Source organism: Seriola aureovittata, chromosome 3 (assembly GCF_021018895.1).
Source record: "Seriola aureovittata isolate HTS-2021-v1 ecotype China chromosome 3, ASM2101889v1, whole genome shotgun sequence".
Taxonomy (NCBI): Eukaryota; Metazoa; Chordata; class Actinopteri; order Carangiformes; family Carangidae; genus Seriola; species Seriola aureovittata.
The window spans coordinates 22066775-22093361 of record NC_079366.1 but is presented as its reverse complement, the minus strand read 5'-3'; the positions used below and the strand labels follow the sequence as shown (position 1 = coordinate 22093361).

Here is a 26587-nt window from a genome sequence, read left to right as displayed (position 1 = left end):
TCATTTACCATGTGGTAATTCTGTACTGCAACAAGGGAGAAAGAGATAACTTGAATATTAATGATTTGTAGTAGACTCTCCATCAACCCTGGCAAAACCATTCACATGAAAAGATACACAGTGAATACATTTGCATAGAAGACAGAAACATGTCCTCCAAATGAGAACATGGTACAGCCAAACATTTAAAAAAAACAAAAAAAACCCCACTGATTTTCAGGTTGTCCTTGTCATCCTTTGATCCCTTGTGAAAAGGCTAGACAGTCATGCTGCAGTGATCAGTCAGGGTCAAAGTCATTCTCCACTTTCCCTCCTCCCTCCCTTGCTCCTGTTGTCTCCTACTGTAGTTTTGTCGCTCTGGCAGCTGGTGGTGCTGTAAGACTTAAGTCTTCCCTTGCTTTTTCTTCTACATAACAAGGCTGTCACCTATCCTCCTTTGTCCTCTCCCCTCCATCACTCACCTCCATACATCAACGCTGAGCCACTGCAGCATCCTCTGCGAGACCCTGAGCCAGTCTGCTTTGATGGGGGTAAGTGGGGACCAGTGCCCTACACAAACTAAGCCAAACAGGGGAAAAAGGCTGGATTTTTCACATTCATCAGCCTCCTTATTTCAATGATCCGAAAGAAAAAAAAAAATCTGGGTTTGGGAAAGGGTTGGTGAGGCTAAAATCAATACTCAGATGTTGACATGCACATGGACATGCAAAATGAAAAAGTGGCTACATCAGTTCAGCGTTTTTTTTTTAAAAAGTACATGGTTCAATACCATGATGTCTGCCACTAGGTCATTTGTGTGAATGGTATTAATTGGGTTCCCTGCGAGGCCACACAGCCAGCGGCTCAGTTATGATTCCAGTGGGTAAATATTTGCCTGTACTAACCCTCACTAGGTGCCATAATGATTCTTTGTGTGTTGCACTGTGTACAATGCGTTTCTGTGTACACATCACTCAGTGCCTATGTCTGCCTGTGTGTGTGTTTGTCTGTGTTGCAGCTCAATCCCCCCCAACATTCCCTCTCTATAGCTGCAGCTCGGCAGAGTTTGATCAATAACGTGTCCTTCATTCTCAAGTCGGGCCTGACCTTGGCAGCCTTTTGTCTCTTTCCAGGGGCCAGAGTGCGCATGTACAGGTTGGAAAACAAGGCTCTCAAAAATCCACCCATGGAAGGAAAAGAATTCCCCCCACTGCCTCCACACTACAGCTTTCTCATTAAGAGCCTAATGAATCATATATTTATAGCGTTCTTATCTTAGCGTAATGAGGTGATGCCACTTTTGAACTCATTTACTAAATTATCACAGGCCACACTAAAATGGAATAAACTTCCAATTCCATGCATATGCTGCTGTGTTCCTTTTCACAGGGCAACGTCAATGGAGACGGCAGAGCCAATCCCAACCTGACTTAGGAACAAAGAGCACCTGTGTGCAGTCACAGATGACAAAAGGTAAGCTGTGTGTTCTGAGACATTCAAAAGCACTAAAATATGGAGGACTGCTGCAGAGGGCAGTGGGAGTTGATCTGATAGATCTGTTTACATGTAAATGCAGTCTGACATAACCTGCAGGTGGCACCATTTATAGATTAGTCCTGCAGTCATACTCTTTGGTTTGTCATTCAGTAATGGATATTTGAATGGCCAGCAAAGTGAAAGATTTTTGTGCATAAGTCTGTCCATAATGCACCATTAAAACAAGCAACACATTACTTTCATATGTATCATGCAGTCATATGCTCTACTAACTCTACTATTACTCAAACAAAGTTTTATTTAGAATTAACATTTTATTTTATTTATTTGATCATCAGATGACTTGTAATGATGAGTACATTTTTATAGGGGCTGTTCAGTAATGGGTTTCTGCAGGCCAGTCGTATCAAGATCAATTACAAAATTAGTACATTAGTTCTAACAAATTACAATAATATGTTCTAATCCTTTTGAAGCCTTGTGGTAAAACAGTGGTAGATTTGGGCGTCTTTGCCTGCTCCGGGGATAAACTTTGAGTGATTTAGTGAAACAAGGAAAAAAAGTCCACCTTTATCCCACTGCTACAGTCCCACTGGCACTGAAGAAGCCTGATAGACATTCAAGAATTAAATCACAAGATATTACAGTGTGAACTCTTCACAAGAATGAAAGTCTTTTTCAGAATTAGGCTTTTTGGAATTATAGTGTTGTATAGTGTGTTTCAGAAAGTTGAGAACAGAAAAAAATAGTTTCTATAGTTTCCCTTGTGTAAATAATGTACACCCAAATCAAACAAAGATGAAAACTCAGGATTTATTAATGTATTCCACTTTTACAAAAACAAACATTCTTCAGGACTTCAGGCTATACAGAACCAAAAACACAGGACAATTGTCCACTGACGCATCAAATAAACACAAACACAAAAGGAGCTTCACTAAACTTTCCTCTTCTGGGTGCTGATGTACAGAACTGTGAAGAGAGGAAAAGAAGAAAAGGTATTGAAATTTACAGTTTTACAGTGCAACATAATGAAACTACTCTGAAACTTCCTGACACATAATTTCTTGTTTTATGGTCAACTTGTGATCATGCACCAAATGAAAATGTCTTTCCAGGGGCAAAGCATATTGTAATCTCAGTAACAAATGGTTGAGAATATCAAGATCTAAAATCTAAGTTATAAGACGCGGAGGGAATTTGGTGTCAAATGCGTGTTTTTTTATGGAGATGTATATGAAAATGCATATTTATTGAAAAGCCTGCTACAGTAGTGAATCCATATGGAACTGGTAGTTGGTTGTGAAACTGATGTTCTTTACTGCTGACTTGATGCTCAGTGCTGTCTGTAGTCACCCCACCTTCCACTTCCCATGGCTGACCCCAAATAAATTCTCTGTGGGGAAACCCTGACCCACTGAAGCAGATCTCATTGTGAAAGTCACATTTCTCTTCCTATACATAGAGTGCTGAAATGTTTTGTACTGGTTAGTTATTATGGGATTCTCGGTAGAGGTGTAAGGCTGTCGACTTTATTAAGCACCAGCTGGGTTAAGTGATTGTTAGTTTTTATTTTATCTATGGCTTTTGTTCCTGTTATCACAATGAGCACTCTGCTGGCCAGCATGACTCATATTCAGGAGGGATTCATACAACAGATCCAATACATGGCTGGAGTCAGGAAAATCTAGAAGGATGGATTAAAATATGAACTTGATTCTTAAAGTAAAAGTTCTGACTGTAGTGAAATCATTAATTCATCAAAGAGGGATAAGCTGGCCAATGTTCAAGAAAAAAAAAATATATAGGAGACCTCCCAATGTCGGTTGCTTTGAGCTTCCCACATTATCAATATTCCAGGGCAAGGCCTGTTTCATGGATTTAAAGAGACAGTTCAGACTTTCTTTTTTTAATATGTAAATTAGGCCAGTTAACAGACAAAAAACATGTTTGAGCACCCACATCAGAAAACTATGTTAGTGCATCAGGTCTTTCTGTGACAGAACTATTTTGTTTGTTGGGTTGTTACGCAAAATGTTTTGTGAACCAGCACCTTTTCTATGCCAAAAAGATCATTACACAGAGGTGATGGACATGCATCAATAACACTGAAATTGACATACTCATATTTAAAAGGTGATTAAAAAAATTAATTTTCCATTCAGGATAAGATTTTTTTTCAAATTTGGTAGATTTGATAGAACCAATAGTGTGGATGTCAGCTGAAGTTTCAGGGTCCTGGTAATATGCATGCTGGCTCGCTGTCATGGTTTACTGGGATATTTGAATAGAACCAAACCAACATGTTCACACCTAATATTATTAGTGACAACTGTGCTTTTTCCACCATGAAGCCAAAACATCTGCTGTGAAAAAGGCATGTTAGAAACTTGATGTATAAACTATGGCAGACTTAGTTAAAAGGGGACGTCACCATAAACAACCCTTTTGGAAGTGCTCATAATAATAGAATAAAAATAGTCAAACAACAGCTCCTTTTAGTTCAACATTGTTCATAGACAAAATAAAATACCAGGGAATATTCAGCCAATGCACTATCACCATTTTCATTGGATATACACTAAATTGGATGTTTATGTCTACAAACTTTCCTCAGAGAGAGTATGACCTTAGACTTCACCAAGCAGGTTACTCTAAAATTACCTGCTTGGCAATTTTGGTAATCAGAGCACTGGTTTATGTCATAATTTGGTCAAAATATAACTAGAGTAGTAATTGATTTTAACAGTATCTACATCACTAATGGATAAGCTGCTCATGTGAGGGAATAAGTGAAGAAAGTGGAATCATAAATATGAGGTGTATCGCTATTTGAAACTGAGAAAAACACACCTCATTATAGTCCTAATTAAGTCCTAAATAAGTTTTTTGTTTGTCTGTTTTGCACATAAGCTCAGAAACTGCTTACTTATGAAAAGGAATAAAGCTCAAATAAGACATGTTACATTGTGTGAACACATGTGCTGTGATCATAATACATGTGCATAGATGACAAAGTAAGAAAACAATCATGCATTTCTGACGTTCACCACTGCCTCAAATCTTGAAGAACCAAAGTTTACAGTATGTAAGTTTGGACACACTGTCCCATAAGTGTCTCCAAAACCTTGACTGGTACTGTGAAACATAAATATAAATTGGATCATCTTACCATTGTTTCCTCTTAGAAAAGCATCTCCATACTTGTTCTTGAGCTGCCCATTGACATACTCCTCTGTCTGCTCAATGGCAATGTTCATGTAGCCATCCAGGCAGGCCAGGACACCTGCAGATAGACAGTGAGTGTGTGTATGCATGTTTTTTATGAGGATGCGTAAACAACTGGATAGGCTGTGACGTTACCTCTGTAATCGACACCAGAGTTTAGTTTGACGACCACAGGTCTCCCAATGATCTGCTTCAGGAAGTCACTCGGGGTCTGCTTTCTCAAACTCATCTTGACTGTGATCTGAAAGGGTTGACAATGACCAGTAGATGTTCACGTCTTAGTCGCAGTTTATTTCAACTTGCTACATTAGCAACATACAAGCAAACGAGCATTATACCAACAACATAACAATTGCTTGAAGGTGTTCATTCGTTTAATCAAACGGTGGGGTTTTGTTTGCGATGAGCAATGTGTGTAGTTATTTATCTATTTCACCAAACGCGAATGTGATATACAATAATACTATGTGGCTAGGTAGCGTTAGCCGCTAGCTAATTAGCTAACCCGCTAACTGCCAACTCTTTAATGAATATGCTGGTATTTAAGGATGTGGGAGGATCATTATACTTGTAAGTACTTTATATACGTTTAGTGGAGACGAAGCTGACCGAACAGCACAGGGAAATTTCAGTTTTTTTGTAGTTATTTGCAGTAGCTGCATGTGTAATCGCATTTCACTTACCCGGTGGACGTTCTCCAAACGTTTTGTATTTGACATAGACCAATGAGCGGCGTGTACTCTACGGAAGCCGCGCGGGGACCGAATTGTAAACTGCGCTGTGGTACTTTTTTTTTTTTTTGGTCTTTTCATGAAATTTGTCAACAGTAATGAAAATATAGATTATCGTCAGCCTTATCCTTATCAAGTCTTCTAAAATACAAAGGCAATAATGTGACTTGCTGCAAAGTTGGTTAACAGTAGATATGTTTAGAAATAGGTTGCCTTGTCCTGTTTGTTGTATTTTATGTATCTGCTATTTGAAAATTAACCAGAAAAATAGTCAGAAGAAATATTATGCAGAACAGAGACCAGCAATCTATTTGTGCTAAGTTAAGATCTGGTGTTCTGCCTCTGGCTGTGCAAACTGGACGCTTCCACTCAGTCCCAGAGGAGGACAGAGTGTCATCTGTGTGATTTGGATGAGGTTGAGAATGAAATCCATTTTATGTTCTACTGTCCATTTTATCATGATTTTAGAGTTACACTGAAAATGTCTACCAGTCTATTTGATGTGTTTGATGAATGTAGATTACAGTAAACATGCACTGTAATCTACATTCTGTTGATTGTTGATTGATGAAACTCTAGTATGACTTTTCCTCTTGGTATTTGGTCATTTTGAAGTGTGTGTTTTGTATTTCAGATTTTTCCCTAATATAACCAGTCATCTAATGAGATCATGACCAAAGCAAGATATTTTTAGCTTCTGGATGTTTAAAATCAGACTTAAAAACATACAAAATTACAACCTCAAACAAGCAGTAAAGGTCACTTCAACTAAAAACAACAACAAAAAAACAAAATAAAGTACAAATACGCAAAAACTGACACAGCATTATCTTGAGGGAAAAAAAATCACAGAATAAAACTAGAAATTATGTTAATCTTATTTACACAAATGTTTTGTTTTCATCCCCATTAATCCCCATTTGAAAATAATTTATGATCTTATGGTGTGACAGAGTTGAATTAAATGTAACTAAACTGACATATGAACTCTATGTCAATTTTACACCTTTGGTACAAAATATCTATGTGGGGAGTTGATAAAAACTAACACTGAATTTTCCCAGACCTTGTTTTACCTTCATCAAAGCAATTCCTGGAATGCACTCACTTTAACAGATTTACATATGTGTCACATAACCTAAGGGAGGATTTTGTCCCTGCGTTCCTGTGCTATGTTGAGTTTTTACAGTACAGCCTCCATGAACCTGTACAAACTTTCACAGCCGTGATGGAAACTGGCTTCTGCTGGACAGCGGACTTGTAGCTGGGCACCAGATGTACAAGGAGGAGAGCAATGTCTGGATCTTAAGCCAAACTGTAAGTACAGTAGAGCTGCAACTATTAGCCCATTCATCGATTAGTTGATTGACAGAAAATGAATCGGCAACTGTTTTGATGATTGATAAATCTTTGAATTCGAAATATTTGCTGGTTCCAGCTTCTCAAATGTGATTTGATGATTTGATGCTTTTCTTCATTATTTATGATAGTAAAGTGAATGTTTAGTGGGTTCGGACACTTGGTTGAATAAAACAAACAATATGAATACATCACTTTGCGTAGGAGGAATTATAACAAGCATTTTTCACTATTTTCTGACATTTTTAAACAAAACATTCAAACTAAACTAAAACACTACCTTGTTCTTAGGGGAAAAGAAAAGAAAGATATGGATAATACCAGCATAACTGTTATATAAATACATATAAATAACTAAATACAATAGAATAAATAAATAAATATAAATAGGCCACAGTATAAATAACATTGAATTGCGTTGCATTTTAATTTCCTCAACTATGAAGTCCACCTTTAATTGAGAGATACCTAATAATTCTCATTTATAGGATTGTTTGCTTACTTTAATTCCTTTAACATAAATCATTATAATACTGCTATAGCAGTGTTGCATATACCATGTGACCTTATTACATTTAAGATTATGTACATCGTCTTATAAGATTTCTTAAAGGGACGTGTGCTTTGAAATGAATATAATTTTTAAAACACATTATGATTTTTTTTTTTTTTTTTAATAGTGTGACTGAATTTAAGCGGCCTGGAGGTTTCAGATCTTTTTCTTTATTTTATTCCGCTTTCGCTGTGCTGTGTTGTGAAGGATAAGAGAAAGTCTACCATCTGATAAAACTCTGGTTGCTGGGTGCATGACCCAAACACTGCACAGCTTGGGAGGTACATGAAAAATGATGTAGGGGGGAAATAGGGATGAAATGGTGAGGTGAAAGATAGAAGAGGATAGAGGGAGGGAGGATGTGCCAGTACGTGTTAACAGAAACAGAGAGGGAGAGAGACAGTGGGAGAAAGAGGGATTGTGAGAGGTGGAATCATAAAGTACTTCTTGTGTGTCTAGACAGGTTGCTTGTTAGCAGGGCATGGCTAGCCCTGTGGAGGCTAGAGGTTAATTTGGTATCTGCTGCTGTGTTAAACTAAGGTCAGTACTACAAGTCCTTAAGTCATAAACAAGAGTGGTTAAGAGCCATGTATACACCTAGGCACCGGTTAATGAATATTCAATGAAGATTTTTTTTTCCCTTTGTCCCCTGTTGCCTTCGTTGTTGCTTGCTTTGAAAGAAATTTTTGGAAAGAAAAAAAACAGTTTATCTCTGTGGCCTTCAAAAATGACCTCTGTACACTTACATTTATTTGTCCTTTGTTATCATAATACATGGCCTTAGTCGTAATAGAAAGGGTCTTTTTGCTATTTGAAATGCGGCATGCTAATTATGCAGCTCTGTCCGCGACTGCACCAAATGTAACTACCCATTATTTAATTGCGTAATACAATAAAATCAATAATGTAATAATAATGTGATAATAAAGTCATAAAAGTTTGTGGTTAAAAGGAAATTTAGACTTACGACCAAGGTCATATCCTCGCTGGCATTTGATGTAGAAGCTCTAATATGCAGCTGGTAACTAGGCAGGCAAAAAGAAAATATGCGTGAACTGACTGATCACAGACGTGGTATCCAGGGGCCCTGAGATAAGTGTGTTTTGCTTGTAACCTGCAGAAAATTCACTGACCACAGATAATAATTCAGCTGAAATGGGGGTTAATTGTAAACATTGACACTGTGGTCTTAAATCATTGTCAACATGACATCCCATTTTACCATGGATTACATGTCAGTGATGGCCACTCATTCTGCTGCCTATACATTAGTTAGAATTAAAGTGTGTAGGAGTAGATCTCTAAAATGCCAAGCTTTCTTTGCATTCCCTGTAACAGCAGTTAGATACTTGAGCATTAGTAGGCTTTGTTTTTACTTTTAGTTTCAAACCAATTTTAAATATTATTTAATAGTAAACTTTCAAAACTCATGCTGATTTTTTTTATGTAGGTTATTTTTAGGTAGCAGATTTTCCTGTTTTGTGTCCTGTTGCTTTAGGTATTTTTTCTGTCTTAATTTATTTTAATTTTATATTAGTTACATATTATTTATTGCTTGTCATGTTGTTCTTTTTTGTGAGGTTTTACTTTCATTGTTTTTACTTATTTAAGTGTTTATATTAAGAATGGATCAAATGACTATCACTCGTCACTCATACTGACAAACCCACAGAGAACTATTATCCCACTCTGCAGTTCTCCTCAGCTCTATGGAGCATCTCAGTGTGTTTCAGCGCTGTTTCTAGTTACAGCAGGCAACTGTTTTCAGGAAAAAAACATTCTAAAAAATTCACTGTACACACAGTGCCCAGCACCAAGAAGCAGACATTCACAGTTAGTGACTAGCTTGTGAATAGAAAGGAGCATTTAATAGCTAAAGAGACAAATATCTTCCTTGGGAGTTGGTGGAGACCAAAACAGAGATATAAGGAGAGTTACAACTATTGGATTTAAATTCATCAGGTGGCCAGAAATATGATAAACAAACAATAAGGATGTTCTCTGTCTGCTAGATGTGTAAACAAGTAACTGTTGCCAATAAGTTACAACATATCAACTTATATAAAAGGTGATATTATGTCAGTGTTGAACTGAACTAAATTAATCCTATAGTTCCTATAATAATCAATTATATTTTTGTTAGCAGTAGTAGTAGAAGTAATAGTTTTGATAAATAGTAGAAGCAGCAGCAATAGCTTTATTAATTACTACCAGCATCATTATAATCAGTAGTTATTCTATCTATTTTATTGCACACAAATGATCTATATCATCAATCAGATATTTGTAATTGTATTTATCTCATTTCAGTGTGGCTCTTCCACACGTAAGCACCATAAGGCCACATTTCTCAAAATACGTTCAAAAAACATCTAAAACATATGGATGTCTGGACAAACAGTGAGTGACTCTCCCTCAAAAATGCTCTGACCGTCCAGTACAAGAGTGGTCAGCCAGAAAGCACAACAGCAGTGCTGTCAATTGAGAGACAAATCCCGTCTCCATCTCCAGTCCCCTTAACCCCAAGGGGCGGGCTAGTGAAATAGAAAGATTATGGTGACGGGAGATGCTATTGTAGGTGGGAAATGGGGGACTGGACCAAAGGAGGTAAGGGCTCAAGGTGAATGGGAATAAGAAGGTGGGGGGTGCGTCCCTCTTGTATCCAAAAGCAATATGCAGGATGGGGGTGGAGGTGGGGGCTGGCAGTGCAGGATGAGGAGAAAGTCTAGACTGCATTGACCCTTCTGAAGCCAGGTTTTCTCTTCAGGTCAAGCTTGATATGGAGAAGATAATGGAAAGCTTGGGGGAGTTTTCAAATAAAAAAACAGATTGGTAGACAGAGTATCCCCGGTCTTGCTTCTATGTAATCCCTAACTGTATGGAGGTAATAGCTTGGAAGTGATGGGAAACCTTTCTTCCATCAAAAAGGGGCCAGGAAACCTTAGCTGCCTGGCTTGATGTTTGGATCTGTTGCCTTTGTAGCACAGAGGGTTGTTTTAGATGGCTGACTTGTTCAAAGCTCTTGTGACTCTTTCCATGACTGCCCTCTGTTCATTTAACTGTGCAGCAGCAAAGGTGCTTACCAAAACAGGTGGTCATGTCTTCACATCCACTATATTACCCATATATGCATTCTGAATCCCTTTGTCATAAACTGTAACTGAACAATAAAGAATGAAAATTTATAAGCTGCGGTGAATTACCCACAAGGGGAGCGCGACGAGTGTCCCTGTGCTTTGGGTTTTGCTCCTTATTATTTCCGTGCCAATGAAAACTTCCACTTAATGACTCAGTTGTGAGCACTGACAGTTGACAGCGGTTGGCTGGCCTGGGGCCCCCATGCTGAGAGAAGGGGGTGGCGCGATTCAGACGAGGTGGGATGTAATCACTCCCTGTAATTTAGAGGAAATCCACTGAACTGCTCACAGTCAAGATGAAAGCCCTCCTCTTGTTCTGTCTCTCCACAGCTTGCAAAAGCCTGAAAAGAGAGGTTCAGAGAACCAATTCTGCCTGGTTGGTGTCCCCCAGGGGTTAGTACTGGGACCATCTCAAATCAGCTACAGCCCTGGAGCCATGTTCTTTCCCTAAGGAGATGCACTGCAGACAGACAGTCAGACTGCCCATCCTGTGCTGAATGGCCCAGGCGCACCCAGCCAGCACACAACTCTCCTGAGATCCTCCTTAGTGGAAAGAGAGTTCAGTGGAGCTTATGCTGAGGGCTCTGCCTGTATCTGGCTGTCTGTCTGTCTTTCTGTCTGACACCCTCCCATGCCACCTTATCCTCTACCACTTCCCTTTAATATCTCAATCTGAAATCTCCACATTCTGTGTTCCCTTTTCTCACTTTAAGGGAAAAAAAGAGCATTGTACAATACCCTAAAATAAACTATTAACAATAATATGAGAAGCTTGTGTGGATAGGTTTCCCTAGAAACACCCTGTCATGAAAATAATTACGTGCACATAACTAATAATTACACTTTCTTAACCTCAACATTCTTTATTGTCTAGATGTCAATTTCACAAGAAAATTTGGCTCAAGCCAGGAGCAAATTACACAGTTTTGTCACACGACACTATCCTACCAAGTTGTCAAAGAGACACTGTAGTGGTTTTGCTTGATAGATGGTGAATGGTGCTTATACAAGGAGCCACTCCAGTGTGCCCATAAATATGCATCGTGACATTTGGAACAAAGCCGCTCGTCCTCTCTTTCCTGATGAGCTCTGCCTGCATACTATAACATATTGCCATACTGTCACACCTTGTGTTTCATAGCCAATCTCTCTGTTCATCAACTTGGCAGATAACCTCTAGATGCTGACAGATGATATGGGGGATGGCATTAGGGCTCTATTGTATGCAAAAGCAGGATGCAATTTTCCAACACTGATGCATATACAAGTAATTAATAATTAATCCTTATTATTTTATGATGTATATGATGAATGGTTATATGAATATTTAAAAAGAAGGTTACTGTATTTTCACAATCTTGTTTTTCAGACAGTTTGGAAAGAGTCAATCAAATTTCCCTATTGATCAACAACAGGTCAGAGGTGAGGACATGCTCTCACATTGACAGAACATAGTAAGGCAAGTGCGGAAGAATGCTCCCTGTTCTCACTGTAGCATTAAGAACATAGCTGGCCTCTTTCTCCAAACACCTCATTGCTTTAGAAAGGAATAAATATCCAAGACAGCCAGGAGCAGTTCCTTTCAAATCCCACACACACGCATATCTCTCTCTCCCCTCCATGTCTCTCTCTCACTCTCTCTTTCTGTCATTTGACCAGCAGTGCTTCCTGCCACGGAGGACCTGTGACTCAACAGCCAGAATACAGCAACGTTCTCTTGCCCACCCTCTTGAATATTCATAGAAATAAGAGGACTGAAGCTCAGACCCATCCATCTTGTATCCATCCACATTTATATTAAAAAAAGGAAGTGTGTATGGGTGTGTTAGAGGGGGGTTGCAAGCTAGCACTAGATATCTAAACGGGTGCTGTGAGAGAGGGGGTGTGGGGGGCTGTTTTACACTAATTTCTTTATCCCTTTCACAGGAGTGCCATGTTACAAGAGAATTCCTGAGGCGAGCCAATGGCCCGATAAATCTGCCGGAGCCTCTCTCTCAATTTGTCTCCATGGAATGTCAGCTGGCAAGCGCCCAGACACTGAGAACCTCTTTTCACAATGCGCCAATCTAACAGACGAGATCCCATGTTGGAGCTACAGTACAAGGACTGGCATGGATAAATTGCCACGTGCCTTATCTAGGTCTCTTTATGTCTAACTGTCTGAGGTCTTGCTCCTCACACGGCCTCCGAAGGCCACTTCCTCCTAGACCTGGCGGTTAACCTAAACGGCTGAGTGGATGACATTGACAAAATGCAGGTGTCACCAAAGAGGAAGCTGTGATATGACACAGATGCTGTGTCAACCTGTCTTCCTCCATATGACCCACAGTGTGAACAGAAATTGTGCTGTTTGGTGTCGTTCTTCACTGTGTGGCGCAGTCTCCCACATAGCTCGGTCCAGGTGGTGGAATGGCAGAGTGGGAGAACAGACCATGTTTGTGTGAAGATGCAACAACTATCTCTCTTTTTTTCTTTCTCACTCATTCCCTCCCTGCCTCCCTCCCTCCCTCCGTCTTCAGACTGCTGTAGCACTCTTTGTACTCTATTTAAAGGTTGTAGGTTAGCAAACAACAAGATGCCTTCCCACCTGTACCCCTAAATGAGTCATGAGCCATGAATGAATTCGTCCATTTATTTATGTACAGTATTTGCAGGAAAAATACATACATGTATACAAAGATGAACAGGAGCATAGATTGTTCTTTCCCCATCAAGATATCATGTTGCAATCATTGATTTATAAATGATTTACTGTTTACCACAAAATTTTGTTAATGTTACTGTTAACATTATGTTAATAGCTTACACAACTGTATCGCGTATAGAAATCGGAATTAAGTTTATCTTTATATCATATAATGCAGTAATGACTTAGAAAAATGCACATAGACACAGATGATATTATCCTCCTGTTACATTGCTGTACAGTTAGATTATGACTATGCATGTCTGTTGAATCACAGTGTGGTTATCTGGGCATATTAAAATATCTTTATTTTGTAAATCAGAAACTATCAAATGATTCAGGACAAAATAAAAACCCAAATGAATACAACCCTTTCCTCTACAACTCTGAAGTTTCTACACAGCCAATCACACAAGCGTATTTAAGGGGTTCATGTTACTGCGTGACAGTTGGCATGACTGTAAAAAAAAGGCATGTGCCAAGTGGAGCTGCCAATTCTCAGCATGGCTGGTTTTAATATTTTAATGTGTTTCATTACAACAGTATGGGCCAGATAGCCTTTCTGACGTCCAGACAATTGTCTGCAAATGAACAAGATTACATGACAAGCCCTGAATGACAGAGATACCCACTGCTGCCTACCCTAGCCACTTATCTGATGGTAGCCTAGCAACAGATCCCTGACCTGGCTTTGACCTCCACCCGATAAGGTCAACACCTGAAGGCTCTCCCATTGGAGGGCTGGCTGAGAGAGAGGTGGAGCTTGGGGATGTAGGGAGACAAAGGACTCACAGAGCAAGGGCAGCCTCCTCTGTATACGAGTACAGTTCCCTGCTCCCTGCTGACAAAAAAATGTTCATACAAAAGCATGTCAAACCTCTTTATGTGGGTTCGTTATACCTGTGTGTGTGTGTGTGTGTGAGTGTATGTGTGTGTTTTGGTGTCTGCACGTCAGAGGCAAGCCAATCATATAAGACCGGTCAGAGAGCAAAAGCATTTGCCAGTGCAGTATCCTCCTTAAAAAACACAGACAGCAGAGTCTTATTTTACACAGGGTCAATAATGCTTTTCCCCTCAACACAGCATCAATGAGAGGAAAAACAGCAGCTGTAACTGCTCATAATGAAAACTATTGTGGTGCCAAATAGAAGAGATGCATTATGAAAGAGGTGCTGAATGTGAAATTAATCGACCAGAGCAGCCCACCCTGATAGACATCCCCACTTCTCTGTCATTTGTGTGCACACACACATACAAACCTCACTTGGTTTAACAGCAGTGATATGGAAGTTAATCCAAATTGTGATAGTGGCAATATCCTATTAGACCATGGCAATAAAATCAAGCTGCGACTGGTAACACATTACAGATATCAGAACATGTTCAGCACGCTCCATTACAATATGAAGTGACATTAATCAGCAGGGGTCCTCTTGCACACACACAAAGGCATAAAACAAACATGCAAATCATACACACAGACATACACAAGCCCAAAGTACAGCTCAAATTAAAACAGATTCAAGTGTTGAAGTGCTCTTTCAGCAGCTGATATTATTTTAAATGGTAAAAAGAATTTATCTCTGGCCTTATGCTTGATGAATTCAAACATATTGTAAAGGAAAAAGATAGTCAAGCAACCAAGGGCAGAGAGGTAGACAACTGAATAGCCGTTCATAATACTTTTTGTAATTATTTTTGCTCGCCCAACTTGTGGGAATAAAAAAGTGATTTAAAGGCAGGTGGCAGTGTTACTGTCCTAGTGCTTTGTGACATTTTATGAAAAATGTTCTGTAATGCAGTATGCAAACTACTTGAAATGATAAAAGAGCACACTGTTTTCAGAACTGTGTTTGGAAGGGGTGTGTCAATGATCAGCTCACTGATTCCCTTCAGTTTTTAGTCAGACAGGGCTGTGTTTTATAGTGTGCATGGCTCTTTCTTTCTGATGTGCATATTCACTGAGGTGTTGGCACTGCTGGGATGATCATTCAGCCTGTCAGGTTTGGCACTGCAAGCTAAAATAACTCTTGTCCCCGAGTCTAAGGACCTTCACTTCCCTCCAGGGCCTTTTGCAAGACCTCTGCCCCAGTTCACCCAGGGCAACCTAGGCTCCTCCTCTGTGTGTGTGTGTGTGTGTGGGTCGTTGTGTGTGTGTGTTTGCACTGTCTCCTTACTGCAGGGAAACTGTTGAAGGTCAGAGGGCAGGAAGTTGGCCACCTGCCTCTGTCACACTAGTAAAAGTAGTAGAGCAGAGACAGGAAGCAGTAGCAGGAGAGTAAGACCGAAAGAAAGAATGAGTGAATAAGTGTGTGTGCATGCTTTTCTCTGACAGCTGAATTTACTAGAGGGTCAGGGAAATCCTTAAATAAGTCAAAGCTATTGTCATTTTAGTCACATACTCTAAAATCTCCTACTCTTTCTGATGTTTTTTTTTTCACTGGGCATTTTGTTGACCTTTGCGAAACTTAGTTTATCTGATCTGCAGACTTTATGCCTGATTAAAGGAAACGACTGCTATAAGCTTTTGAGTTCCCTAGGACCATCGCTGAATAACCTGGTACAGGGATCTCTCCATTGGTATTTGCTAGAGGCGACAACCCTTCCCGCTCCCTGCATAAATGTGCCAACCGAGGACGAGAGCATAGAAGGCCAGAGGGCAAAAAGGGAGTGAACCACCTGCTTCTGTCACACTGTCAGGATGAAGGCGGACGGGTGCAAATAGGGTGAAGTGTGTGTGTGTACGTGTAGGGGTTGGGTTGGGGATATTGTGTAGGAGGGGGACAGGTGGCACGCCGGACAGCGCTGGCACAAGCCACCCCAGGATTTATCACTCAGCGACAGTCACGGCTGGGCAGGGGACAGATGTTTCTGTTTACCCCAGGGCAACATCTGACTGGCCGAGCCTAACATTAGCCCAACCAGCCTAGCCCGCACAGGACAGGGCCTGAGAGGATAGAGGAGGAAGGAGAAAAAGAGACAGAGAAAAGGAGGAGAAACTGGAGGATGTTCAGTTTGCCCCCAAGGCACGTAAGCAAGTTAGCTCATTTCTCTCCAGTCTGCTCCAGTCTCCACTGAAGCACCTGAAACTCATTTAGCCCCCACTAACTGTTGTGCCACTATAGGGAACCATTTTAATAAGTAGTAATAATGCCGACTGACAATATGAGCTGTTTTCAAAGCAGGGATCCTGCACCAGTTATTGGGAAGTGAAACAAAACAATTCTAATTGACCTTGAGTATACAGTATTCTACTTCTTCACTTAGTTAGAGAAACAGTCATAAACGCACAGCTCTTATTGTGGCGTTATTTAAAGGCTATTCAGGGCATTAGCGTATGTGCGTGTATAGTGTGTGTTCTACCCGGGAAATTTGAGAGCTGTTGCTTGTAATATAGCTGGAGAACTCATCCCTGGAGCAATGAGGAATGACCTTTAGGTTCAACCCTGAGTGAGGTCATGTCAATGTTGCCATGGCTACTATCAGCAGACTGTCCTGTTGCCAGCATTACCTCAGCTGCCTGGCATTGTCGGGGTCAGGGAACAGTCTGTGACCTCCCCATGGTGATCAAACTCAATGGGGAATAAAAACACCACCAAGAGAAACACTACTAGTCTAGTATAACTAATTTGCTGTTACTGTACTTGTTTAGGGGCAATCATGGTAGGGGATGTAGCCTAGAAGTTTAAATTTCTGATGATTTATGTCTGGAATAAGGCAGCCAGTTAAATTGAGTTTGATGTTACATTAGGTTTTCTGTCATTAATTACCACTGATGTGGTGTAAAAAGCAAAGGGTGAATACACAGAGGAAGATTTAACACTGATGAAACCATCCAGCATAAAAAAAGCTTAAAGGAGAATTCCAGCTGCACTGGGGTTGTTAACTCAAACTTTGTAAGTATAAACATCTTCCTAACAAACCCAGAAACCTACAGAACAAAGACATTTATCTGTAATTTCATCAAGCTGTACAAACCAGAACTGCCGCATTACACTGATTTAGTGGAATTATAAAAGAACTGTTTGCACTGCATTGCATTTTATAGACATGATAACTGACGTGAGCCGTAACTGTCTATCCATGCTCTTCAAGTTACCTTTTGTGTCTTTTAAAATCACAAACATGCACTGTATATGTAGGACATACTCTGAAAGGTATAACTCTCTCAGAGTTAAAAACTATAGTATATCCCAAGGAATGAATAAGCAGATATGAATGCTTTAATTGAGAACTTTTTCCCTGATGTAGTTCAAGAAGTCAATAGAGGTCTTGCCATATGCATATGTTGTGCTGTACAAAAACACACAATCTGCAAAACACAGAAAGCTAAAGGATTTTAACCTTTTTCTTGCCACAGCTCATCCACTCTCTAGTCAGAGCATCTGTCCACGGACAGTCCATCTGCAGGTGCAGGTGAGAAACACAGCTGTCTACACACACATAAACACATAAACACACTCACACAAGTCTATTAAAAATTGTAATGTAAGCCACTGTAATATTCACAAGCCAACATTATCCTCTCCTCAAATGGAAAAGCTAATGGGATGTCTTCATGCAGGAGATTCAATAATATATAACGCTTTTCTATTTGTGGAACATGTTTGTCCACTCTCCTCCTGATAGGCCCCATTTAATCATGTTGTTCTGTTTCCTAATTAGCAGAAATGCAAAGTGTCTTTGTCACCTGTGGACAGCCAAGAGGGCTAATTTGGGCTTTTCACTAATTGCCACGGTAACGAGCCTCCTGCGCCTCCGCTGGGGGTGGGTGGAAGGCATGGCAGGAGGAGGACTGGAGGATGGAAGGATGGAGGGATGAAGACACAGCTCTCCTCGCACACGGCCGAGGTGTGAAAGAACGCGGCAGGCCAACAGAACGCAGCCTGGAGGAGTCCAACAGCAGGGAGTGGGGGACAGCCTGCGCTGTGAAAAAGCCCCAACACCCAGCTGAGAGGGAGGAGGATTCAGCTCTGGCCAGTTTTGGTCTCTCAACTTTGATGAGGAGATGACTACATTGGGTTGGATAGTTGCTGGACATTTTTCTGACACTGACACCTGTTATTGCCCCCACCTGATTCAATACTGGTTCCCACACAATGTACCTTTTTTTTTTCTTTTTTTTTTAAACTATTCTTTAATAGACAGATTCTAGGTATAACACAGCAGGCAGTTTTTAAATGAGTGCCTTGACATGTATGGAGCCTGTGTGTGGAAAAAAGGGGGTAGGGGGAAATAGTGATGAAAATCAACCAAATTCAGATGTATAATGTTTGATAGTGTGACAATCGACTATTTCAAATTAGCTTTTTGTTATAACTTGTCTTCATGCAACTTTTATACAGTTAATAAATCATTATGAATTGGTAAGCCAGTAATAACTTTACAAAAAGCCAAGACTTTAAATGTCTTCCTCTCTGAATGGTATATAAATGTGTACTATGTATGGACTAAGTCACTAATATACTAAATAGTCGAGAGTACAAGTATCAAAATTAATCAAAGTACAGCAGCATATGTTGAATGTATACATTAGCAAAATCTCTGTCCCAACCAAGTCACTTAGTCAATATTAACCCGCTAATATTTATTATCAGCTTAGAAAATTTATCTTGATTCATTATTTTTAATTATAATAAAGATGAGGTTATGGTGGTAAAATGTCTGTTTTGCTAAATCAAGCTAAATTCATGTTTTACATTCCTCTGCTTTATATTTCACAACGGCCAAAACTGAGATGTACATTCATGTGTGCATCATTCGCATAAATTATTATCGTCACTCACTATTTTATTATTATGTTTGAAGGAAATTAAATGGATTCCGTTAATGTAATTCGACTCCATCAATATGGTCTCTCCGCTGAATTATGCCCGCTTTGCTTTTTTTCAAATACATTTTCTTTTCAGCAATACACCCTGAAAGCTTGGGGGCACCTTGTCCGTACGCTGCTCTCGGGGGCGAGCTCCTCGAATGTGTGCGTGCACGCAATAGTGTGTTTGAGTGTGTGCGTGAGTGTGTGAGAGCGTGTGAATGTGTGTGAATGAGTGTGTGTGTATGTGTGTGTGTGCGTGCGTGCGCGTGTGTGTCTGCTCTGCTGTTGCTGCCCTTTGATCCCTGCATTAGTGTTAGTTAGGGGCTCGGAGACACACTTGCACCGAGAGCAGCCATAGTCAAGACACGGCAACAACAACAGCGGCACCTCCTCCGCCTGTGTTCCCATTCCCCAACAATACACTTTAAACCGAGCAAAGCCAGGTGCACGACCAAGTCCCTGCCATCACTGGCGCCTCCAGTCTCAATGGGAAAAACCTTTTTTCTTCTTATCCCTAAACAAGGACGAGAATGTGATTAAAAACGGGGGAAAATGCCAAGGAGGAAGCAGGAGCAACCCAAGCGCCTGCCTTCACGTAAGTCGTTCACTCGATTTGTGCAATTTTAACGGCTCTCCGTGTGTTTTGCGCAGTAGTTTAGGGTTAAAGAGGTGAAACAGACAAAAGACTCGGCGTAGGTTATTTCTGCCTTTTTAGGTCCGAGCGAGGCAGCCATGTTGTTGGCGATGGGTAACGTTAGCAAGGCAGTGAGTGGATAAATGATACGTGGCTTTATTAAGAGTAAAATCGATAAAGGTCCGGTTCCGCTAAAGGTTGCGGTCAGTTGGCATATGTGTCGGTTGTGTGTGAGGAATAACGGCCGAGCGTTTTCGGTTAGGGGTTCGCCTCTGCTTGGTCGCTTTTCGGGTAGAAAGGGGAGGATCTGGGAGTCTGGCCGCAATAAAATGAAGGGTCAGTCGGATCAGACAAGCCAGAGTCTGGCTACCCATACCCTAGTGTTCCTAGTTAGCAATAGCGCTATCTAGCAACGCTCGGTAAACTTCATTTCCTCGGCAATAAACGTCCAACTTTCACCTCATAGTTTTGCTGCTCCAAATCACGGAACCGAATTCGTTCGCGCTTGTTTGTCGTCGACTTTTAAAAGTGTGGAGAGTTTTTTTCCCCCCTCAAGCCGATGTATTTTTTCTACCCCTCCCAGTCTGTATGCAGGCTGTGTCAGAGCCATGGTCGGTCACCTGAAGTTCAGGGTTTTTCCCCCCGTCCTTTTGCAGCCATTCATTGCAGACAGACTACGATCAATAACGCGGTTAGAAAAGGGAAACGACAGTTATGCTCTAGTACGTTGCTTAGAATAACGTTGCACCGCAGCAGAAACCTACTACAATTCCCTTGTTGTTGATTTTGGTAGGAGGTTGGTTTACTTTTGTACATTTGACCCACGGTATCTTGGATGTTCGTATTGTGCCTTTATCAGTCCAGATAATGAAAAGCCGCAGTACCCCACTTTGGCCACTAGAGGATTGCTTAGATGGTAGTGGGCAATGACAACGATTATTAAAGGAATTGTCCGAGGGTGACATTTTTTGCTCTTGATCATTTCTGCTCCATACATGCGTAAGCAAACAACTCACTTAGTCACATGGGTATGCAAATGTAATGAATAATGGAGTGATTCATCTTTAAATCAATGATGGCTTGGTACATTTATCTTATGACACTATCTTCTTCATTTCTTAAATGTCACACCATGCCACCTGTTTCAAAATTACCAGCCATGATCGAAAGATACTTTAAGTGGCTTCTTTTACTCAATTCACAGACATTTAGTTTTCCTTTGATGTCCAGTGGTTTGAGGAATGAATGAGCTCTTACACTTGTCACCAATCTAACACTTCTGACACATTAAAACAAATGAACATCATGGAGTAAATTCTGCAGCTTCACGCAATATGCACAAATGCTGCTTTTTCATTTTTTATTTTTTTAGTGTTAATATTTGCTTATTTACTGCTCAGGTGTTTGACCTAGGGTTGAACTTGGGAAATTGCAGCGGTTGGCTGGGAGGCATAGAGGTGGAGACTGGGTGACAGTGGGTGCAGCGAGTGTATCTCTGTGTGTATGTGTGATTGAGTGACAGGAAGATATTTGGACAGTGAGCCCTCACTGATATGCTGCATAAGGAATATGTAAGCCACATGGTTGGACTATACAGAGCGGGGTCATGATGTAAATCTGATTATAACTCATTGCAGCCCTTTTACAAACACTCTGCATATTGAGGCTTCTGTTTGGGCGCTTGTCCACTGAATGTATTTTACCAAAATCAGTGTATTAAGAAGTGTATTTAGTGTACAGTGAATTCATGAAATCTGAGCTGTAGCCTTTTATTTCAGTACCAAAGACATTGTGTGATCTACTGAATTTCCTTTCTTCATCAATGACATACATCTTCTCTGTTTGAGATGTACTCTTTAAAACTGTATAGAATTAAATTATGAATACAATATGAAGTGTAATATTGCCCGCTGATACTTTTCACAAGTTGTCTTTTATCATGGAAATAAGATAAAGTGTCTAGTTTTGGGCAATTGGAGTGACTCGTGTTTGATTTTATGACATGTCACCATGTTAACAGGAACACATGTGTTTTAATAGATTTTTTATATTTTTGTGATATGTGTCACTAAATTTCAAACTGATTTTTTTGTGTAGCAGACATAAAAAATATGTTTTTAGCACATAGTTGCCCACCAACAGTAATAACAATTGATTGCCCATTACAACATCCAAATGTACCCTGGAGATGAATTTGCCCAACAAGGATTTTCTTTTGAGAAACAAGCTCTGCATTATAATGGCTAAAATATTTAAGGGCATACTTTGATGTTTTTTTTTTTTTTTTTAATTATTAGAAAAGCGGTGGACTGAATAAATGTAAGATCTGACTATGAAAATGCTTGAGTTTATGTTTGCTAAAGCTTCCTGATTTTGGACAACTTGTGTTTCAAAAAATACACATTTGAGGGGGGAAAGCTGTGTTTGGCACAGCGTCATTATTGTGCAGTCTGGATCAGTCAAACATGAAGTCCAATATTTTCCGTCTTTTGGACATGAAATCAAAGTAAGCCCATGTCAACCTTTCAATTAAGCTGCTTCGTAATTGGTCTGTAACAAAAATACTCTTCACCCACGTATCTGAAATCATGTATTCCTGTGTAGGCACTGTACTGGAGCACTGCTGTGCCTGTGTTCCTGGGTTTAAATGAAAGCCTTTTCTGATTTAGGAGTTGTTTCCCTCCTCAGTCAACAAACTGTCAAAGAAAAGTATGAATTTGTCAGAAGCTTTTTGTGCTTTGTTTTGGATCTTCCCACTCAAGAATGGAAGTGTCACCTCATGCCATTCGCTGTCAGTCTGTGTGTTTTCATTATTCAGCCAACAACACCCTGGTGGTGTGCCAGCCAACAAGCACAATATCGAGCTTCAAATCTCTTCATCTGTGGTGAAAAAGGGCAAGCTAATACACTGGCTTTAATGCTGGAGGTGCTTTATCTTAGCACAGACCCAGATATATGGGTTGTGTAGCCCAGTGTGTACTGTCCTATTGTCTGTGGCACAGCTTGTGAGAGGAGACTATTCTTTAAGTGTGCGTGCACGGCACGCACATGTGAAAGTGAACACGCAACCCTTCTCTGTGTGTGTGTGTTTGTGTTTGTGTGTGTGTCTGTGGGTACATAAGCCGGCTATGGAGGTCACAGTACAGTATGGCGCCTTCACTCTGACAAGTAAACATGACCTTTGGTGCCACAATGAAAACTGCCATTCTTTATGACCTTGCAGTGAGTTATTGTTTGTAATTTTGCTGCCTTATTACTCACTCTTTAAAGTTAGGGTTGGTTAAAAATGCTTATAAATTCAAATATTTTGTGTATGTGACTTTATGATTTCAAAAAGCAAGTCAGTCAGAATAGGCCTAAGTATTCAATATTGTTTTGGCACAATCTCTGCCAGATAGTACATATTATAAGCTGTTGGATCAAACAAGTCCCCTTAACATTTCTCAACCAGTCGTCATCCGTGTCTCAAATCCTTTTAATGTAAGTGAGTGAGTATGTTAAAAATAAAGACTGAGTGAGAGTCCACATCATGAAGAGTACAAACTAAAGTGTATTGGGAGGAGCACTTGTATCCTGCTCCCTCCTCCCCTGGCTATCTACATTTGAAATGGAGAGATTTGAAACATTTCTAGACAGAATTCTGCTCCTCTCCGTCAGCCAATAGCCGACTGACTGGGTGGCTCTCTACCTTACCGTAATGGCGGGTCACTGGCTCCCTTCCACTTGCTATGATTATAATGACCTTGGTGGGGCTGGGGCTTGAAAACATTGGATTAAGGGGAAAGGAAAATGAGAGGAGGTTTCCATTTCGCTCTTGGCATAAAATTTGTGGGGAATTTCTGCCAAGAATCCCCCACCTCACCACCACCACCACCACGTCCCCCCCCTCAAGTTGATGGGGCTTGGGTGCTCTGGCAGTGTCGGGCGAGTGGAGCTCAAGCGAATAATGATACACAGGCTTTAACTTAGAAATGAATTAAAGGGCAGGGGAAAGGTGGTGGATACCTCACTCACAGTACACTGTCATAGAGAGCATGGAAACCAGCTTTCAGTGAGTAGTCATATTCAGTGGACAAACTAGACTCTGCTTTTTGTGTTTTACTTGATGGCAACAGAAAACACTGAGACTGATGTGAGTAAACAGTTAGTTGGGCAAGGTTTAATGGGCCTGGTTTCAAAGAAGTAGCAAAGCCTCAGGGTGTGGATCAATACTTATACACAAATGTTAACCTTATTTGCTACTTTAGACGATTGGCAAGGCAAGTAGGCAGCCAGGTGGTTTATTATAATGTCAGCGATAAGTTTCTGCCTTTATACCACTTTGTGAGGCTGTATGTTACCTACCTACACCTAAAGAGTGTTCTCAAAAAAACTTATTTCACATTGCCATTGAATAATTCATTTAAATTTGTGTGCCCATTTGTTTTAGATAGAACATTTTGGTGTCTCTATGGAACTGAGCTAACGCCTGAAATTATTAATTGGCTGAATTTCAGTGCAGATCCTTGTATGGTGGCAGGTTTCAAAGGGTACCACATTTAATTTTGGTAAGCTTTGGTTGAATTTATCATTCTGGACCTGCTGAGTACAGCCATATAATAGAAAACTATATTATAACACTGTGGGTGAAGTGCCTTGTTCAACATCACATTGACAGTCGCTGTTGATGGAGGAGACTCTGATTTTTTCACTCTGTCCAGATTTTCAACGCCCATTCAGAGACCTGATTACAAGGACTCCTCACTAGTCCTTAACTAGCATAGAGAATAGAGTATTGACTTAGGAAATTCCCTTCACTGACAAGCTTTATGTCTCATCATTGTCCTATCCAGATATTTCCTGAAGGCCCCTTCAAGAGATGTCATTGGCGCTTACAAACGTCTTAACTTTTACAAACTCTCAACTCAAAAATTATGACTGATTAGCAAAGTGAGATGTTTGCAAATGTCAGAACAGTGACAGCGAAGATGCACAGTTGTGCTGGTTTCAGTTTTGGTAGGTTGGGTTAGTAACGGTACTTTTTACAATATTGTTTTGTACAGGATGCTCTGAGAAGTGAATAAGTGCACTTTTCATCTTGGCACATGCAAAACATCAATTCAAAAGTCCAAATTCCACGAAGAAGGCACTGTTAGCATTTTGATTGTTGACTGTTAACTAAAAAATGCTTGCCAGTTTAGCCCTACTCTAGCTAGTGTAATATTGAACATGAGCTTAAAGAACCTCACTTATTATTTAGATCCACTGTTTAGAAGCTTTGTGAATTCATAGTAAGTTTTCGCATCCCAGGGCAAAAAGTAGAGAGTCAGACAAATCCTATGTGTCTACATTGTTCAACCCAAGTCAGTGTAAGTTATGTCTCTGCAAATAGCTATATCCAACATACTAATTGATTTGCGATTGACTCAGGTACAATTCCTTCTCCCTGTGGTGTTTAAGCCCCCTACACTGCTGCACATTCGGGCATGGCCATAACAATATTATTAAATGTGAATATGGGACGATTATCAGTCATGAGGAACATAGGATTCAAACAAATTCCATGTCCCTTCACATGTGCATGGTATTGTAATTAAGTCGGAGAAATACTGACATATTTCCTTCCTACTGACAATATGTAAATCCTTGTCTAACTTAATTTTAACAACGAGAGTAAGGCTGATTATTTCTTGTATCTGTTACAGAGCAGAATGTCCACAATTTCACCCATTTCCTGTCTCCTTTTATTTGTTCAAAATACACACAAATACATTTCTGGATTAAAAAAAAAAAAAACAGTGATGCCTCCTAAGTATGAATTACAGCCCATGTCTTTGTTTTCTCTCTGTACTGAAAACATGCTTAACCTTGACCTGAAAACTGTGGTACATATTAAACTCTGAATTTTGCATACCATTGCTCCCTAAACGGTCGCTCTTGTCTTATCCAATAAACAAGAAATTTTCTTTATTAGAAAATGTTTGAGGTCACTGGAAGGAGATAATTTAGGAGATAATTTAATAATTTAGTAAAACAATTACGTTTTCAGCATAGCAAAGTATTTATATGAGCATGCAAGAGACAAGTTGTGTCTCAGAAGTCTAAAGTAGCTTACCCAAAGTTTTTAAGCTGATCACTCATTTAAATGGCATAACAACAAAAAGTGACTCTTTATTAAAAGTAGTATTAGTGTTTAAGCTTTGACTAATTTTAATATAGGTAGGTGATTGTTGTACAGTATTATGGTACATAATAAGATGTATGTACAGTGGGATTTTGACATTCACAAGGTGTCATTTATCTGGGCCGGGTATTGAATTTGAATACTTCCTGAAAAGCGGCTGAACTGTGGCATCAGTTATCAAAGACGGTCAAACAAAAGTTACGACTCAGTGCTCAGTCAGATTGTTTTCATGTAGCTGTACAGCTGTAAACAGTGGTACTATTAAGTGTAGGCTATTTAATGAATAATAAAGAAGCCAATATATGTATGTATACTCTAGTATAGTATGCCAGTAGCAAAAACTTTCACACAGTCCTGCATTTACCAGTGATGGTAAAAAACAAAAACAAACCAACAAACATGAAAATACTTGCTCTTTCCAGTTTTTGACTTATAAGTTGTCTGTTCTTTAAAAATACAGTCTGATACTCTACACCTCATGTTAATTCAAATTGTAACAAAAAAATCTTAAAAAACGGAAATGGTCAGTTTTTAAAATGTTGAATCAGAGATGAAAACATCTGATTAGTCATGTTCAGTGTCTGATTACAAATAGCATGATTCAGTATCAATTGTGAACAAATTTTTTTTTTTTTTTCAGATATGTGTTACTGTATCGAATAATTTCATAGTGCCTTCTCCAACCAGCGAGTCCTCTTCAGCACAGAGTCAGATAAGCGTCGTTGTCCTAGTACCTCCAGTACAGTACCTGCCTGTCTGCCTGGTCTCAATCAGAACCCCCTCTGTGTGGAATGGAAGTGCCTCA

General features: G+C 39.9%; 2 protein-coding genes and 1 long non-coding RNA gene across 4 annotated transcripts in view; 2 read left to right on the top strand and 1 right to left on the bottom strand.

Moving 5' to 3' along the window:
- Positions 1 to 992: 992 nt before the first annotated feature.
- LOC130162892 (uncharacterized) lies at positions 993 to 13518 on the top strand. Its single transcript, XR_008826319.1, has 4 exons — positions 993 to 1267; positions 1369 to 1452; positions 6659 to 6752; positions 12411 to 13518. It is a non-coding gene; the product is annotated as an uncharacterized LOC130162892 (long non-coding RNA).
- Positions 2271 to 5439, bottom strand: lsm6 (LSM6 homolog, U6 small nuclear RNA and mRNA degradation associated). Its single transcript, XM_056366745.1, has 4 exons — positions 5388 to 5439; positions 4840 to 4945; positions 4649 to 4762; positions 2271 to 2448 (listed from the first exon to the last, which is right to left on the bottom strand). The coding sequence occupies exons 1-4, from the start codon at positions 5421 to 5423 to the stop codon at positions 2414 to 2416; spliced, it is 291 nt and encodes a 96-aa protein (XP_056222720.1). The 5' UTR covers positions 5424 to 5439; the 3' UTR covers positions 2271 to 2413.
- Positions 13519 to 19145: 5627 nt separating the features above from the next.
- znf827 (zinc finger protein 827) overlaps positions 19146 to 26587 on the top strand; it is a 64750-nt gene continuing 57308 nt past the window's right edge. For both annotated transcript variants that reach the window (XM_056371562.1, XM_056371563.1), the window contains exon 1: positions 19146 to 19580. In XM_056371562.1, coding sequence (XP_056227537.1) covers positions 19538 to 19580 — 43 coding nt within the window. In that variant the 5' untranslated portion in view covers positions 19146 to 19537. The remainder of the gene's footprint in view (positions 19581 to 26587) is intronic.

Bases quoted from the DNA above. Each gene is read 5' to 3' on its own strand.
- lsm6 (XM_056366745.1), bottom strand. From the start codon at position 5,423: ATGTCAAATACAAAACGTTTGGAGAACGTCCACCGG. The intron at 4,946-5,387 runs GTAAGTGAAATG...CAACCCTTTCAG, and splicing joins GTTTGGAGAACGTCCACCGG to ATCACAGTCAAGATGAGTTT. The intron at 2,449-4,648 runs GTAAGATGATCC...CTCTCTTCACAG, and splicing joins TTTTCTAAGAGGAAACAATG to TTCTGTACATCAGCACCCAG.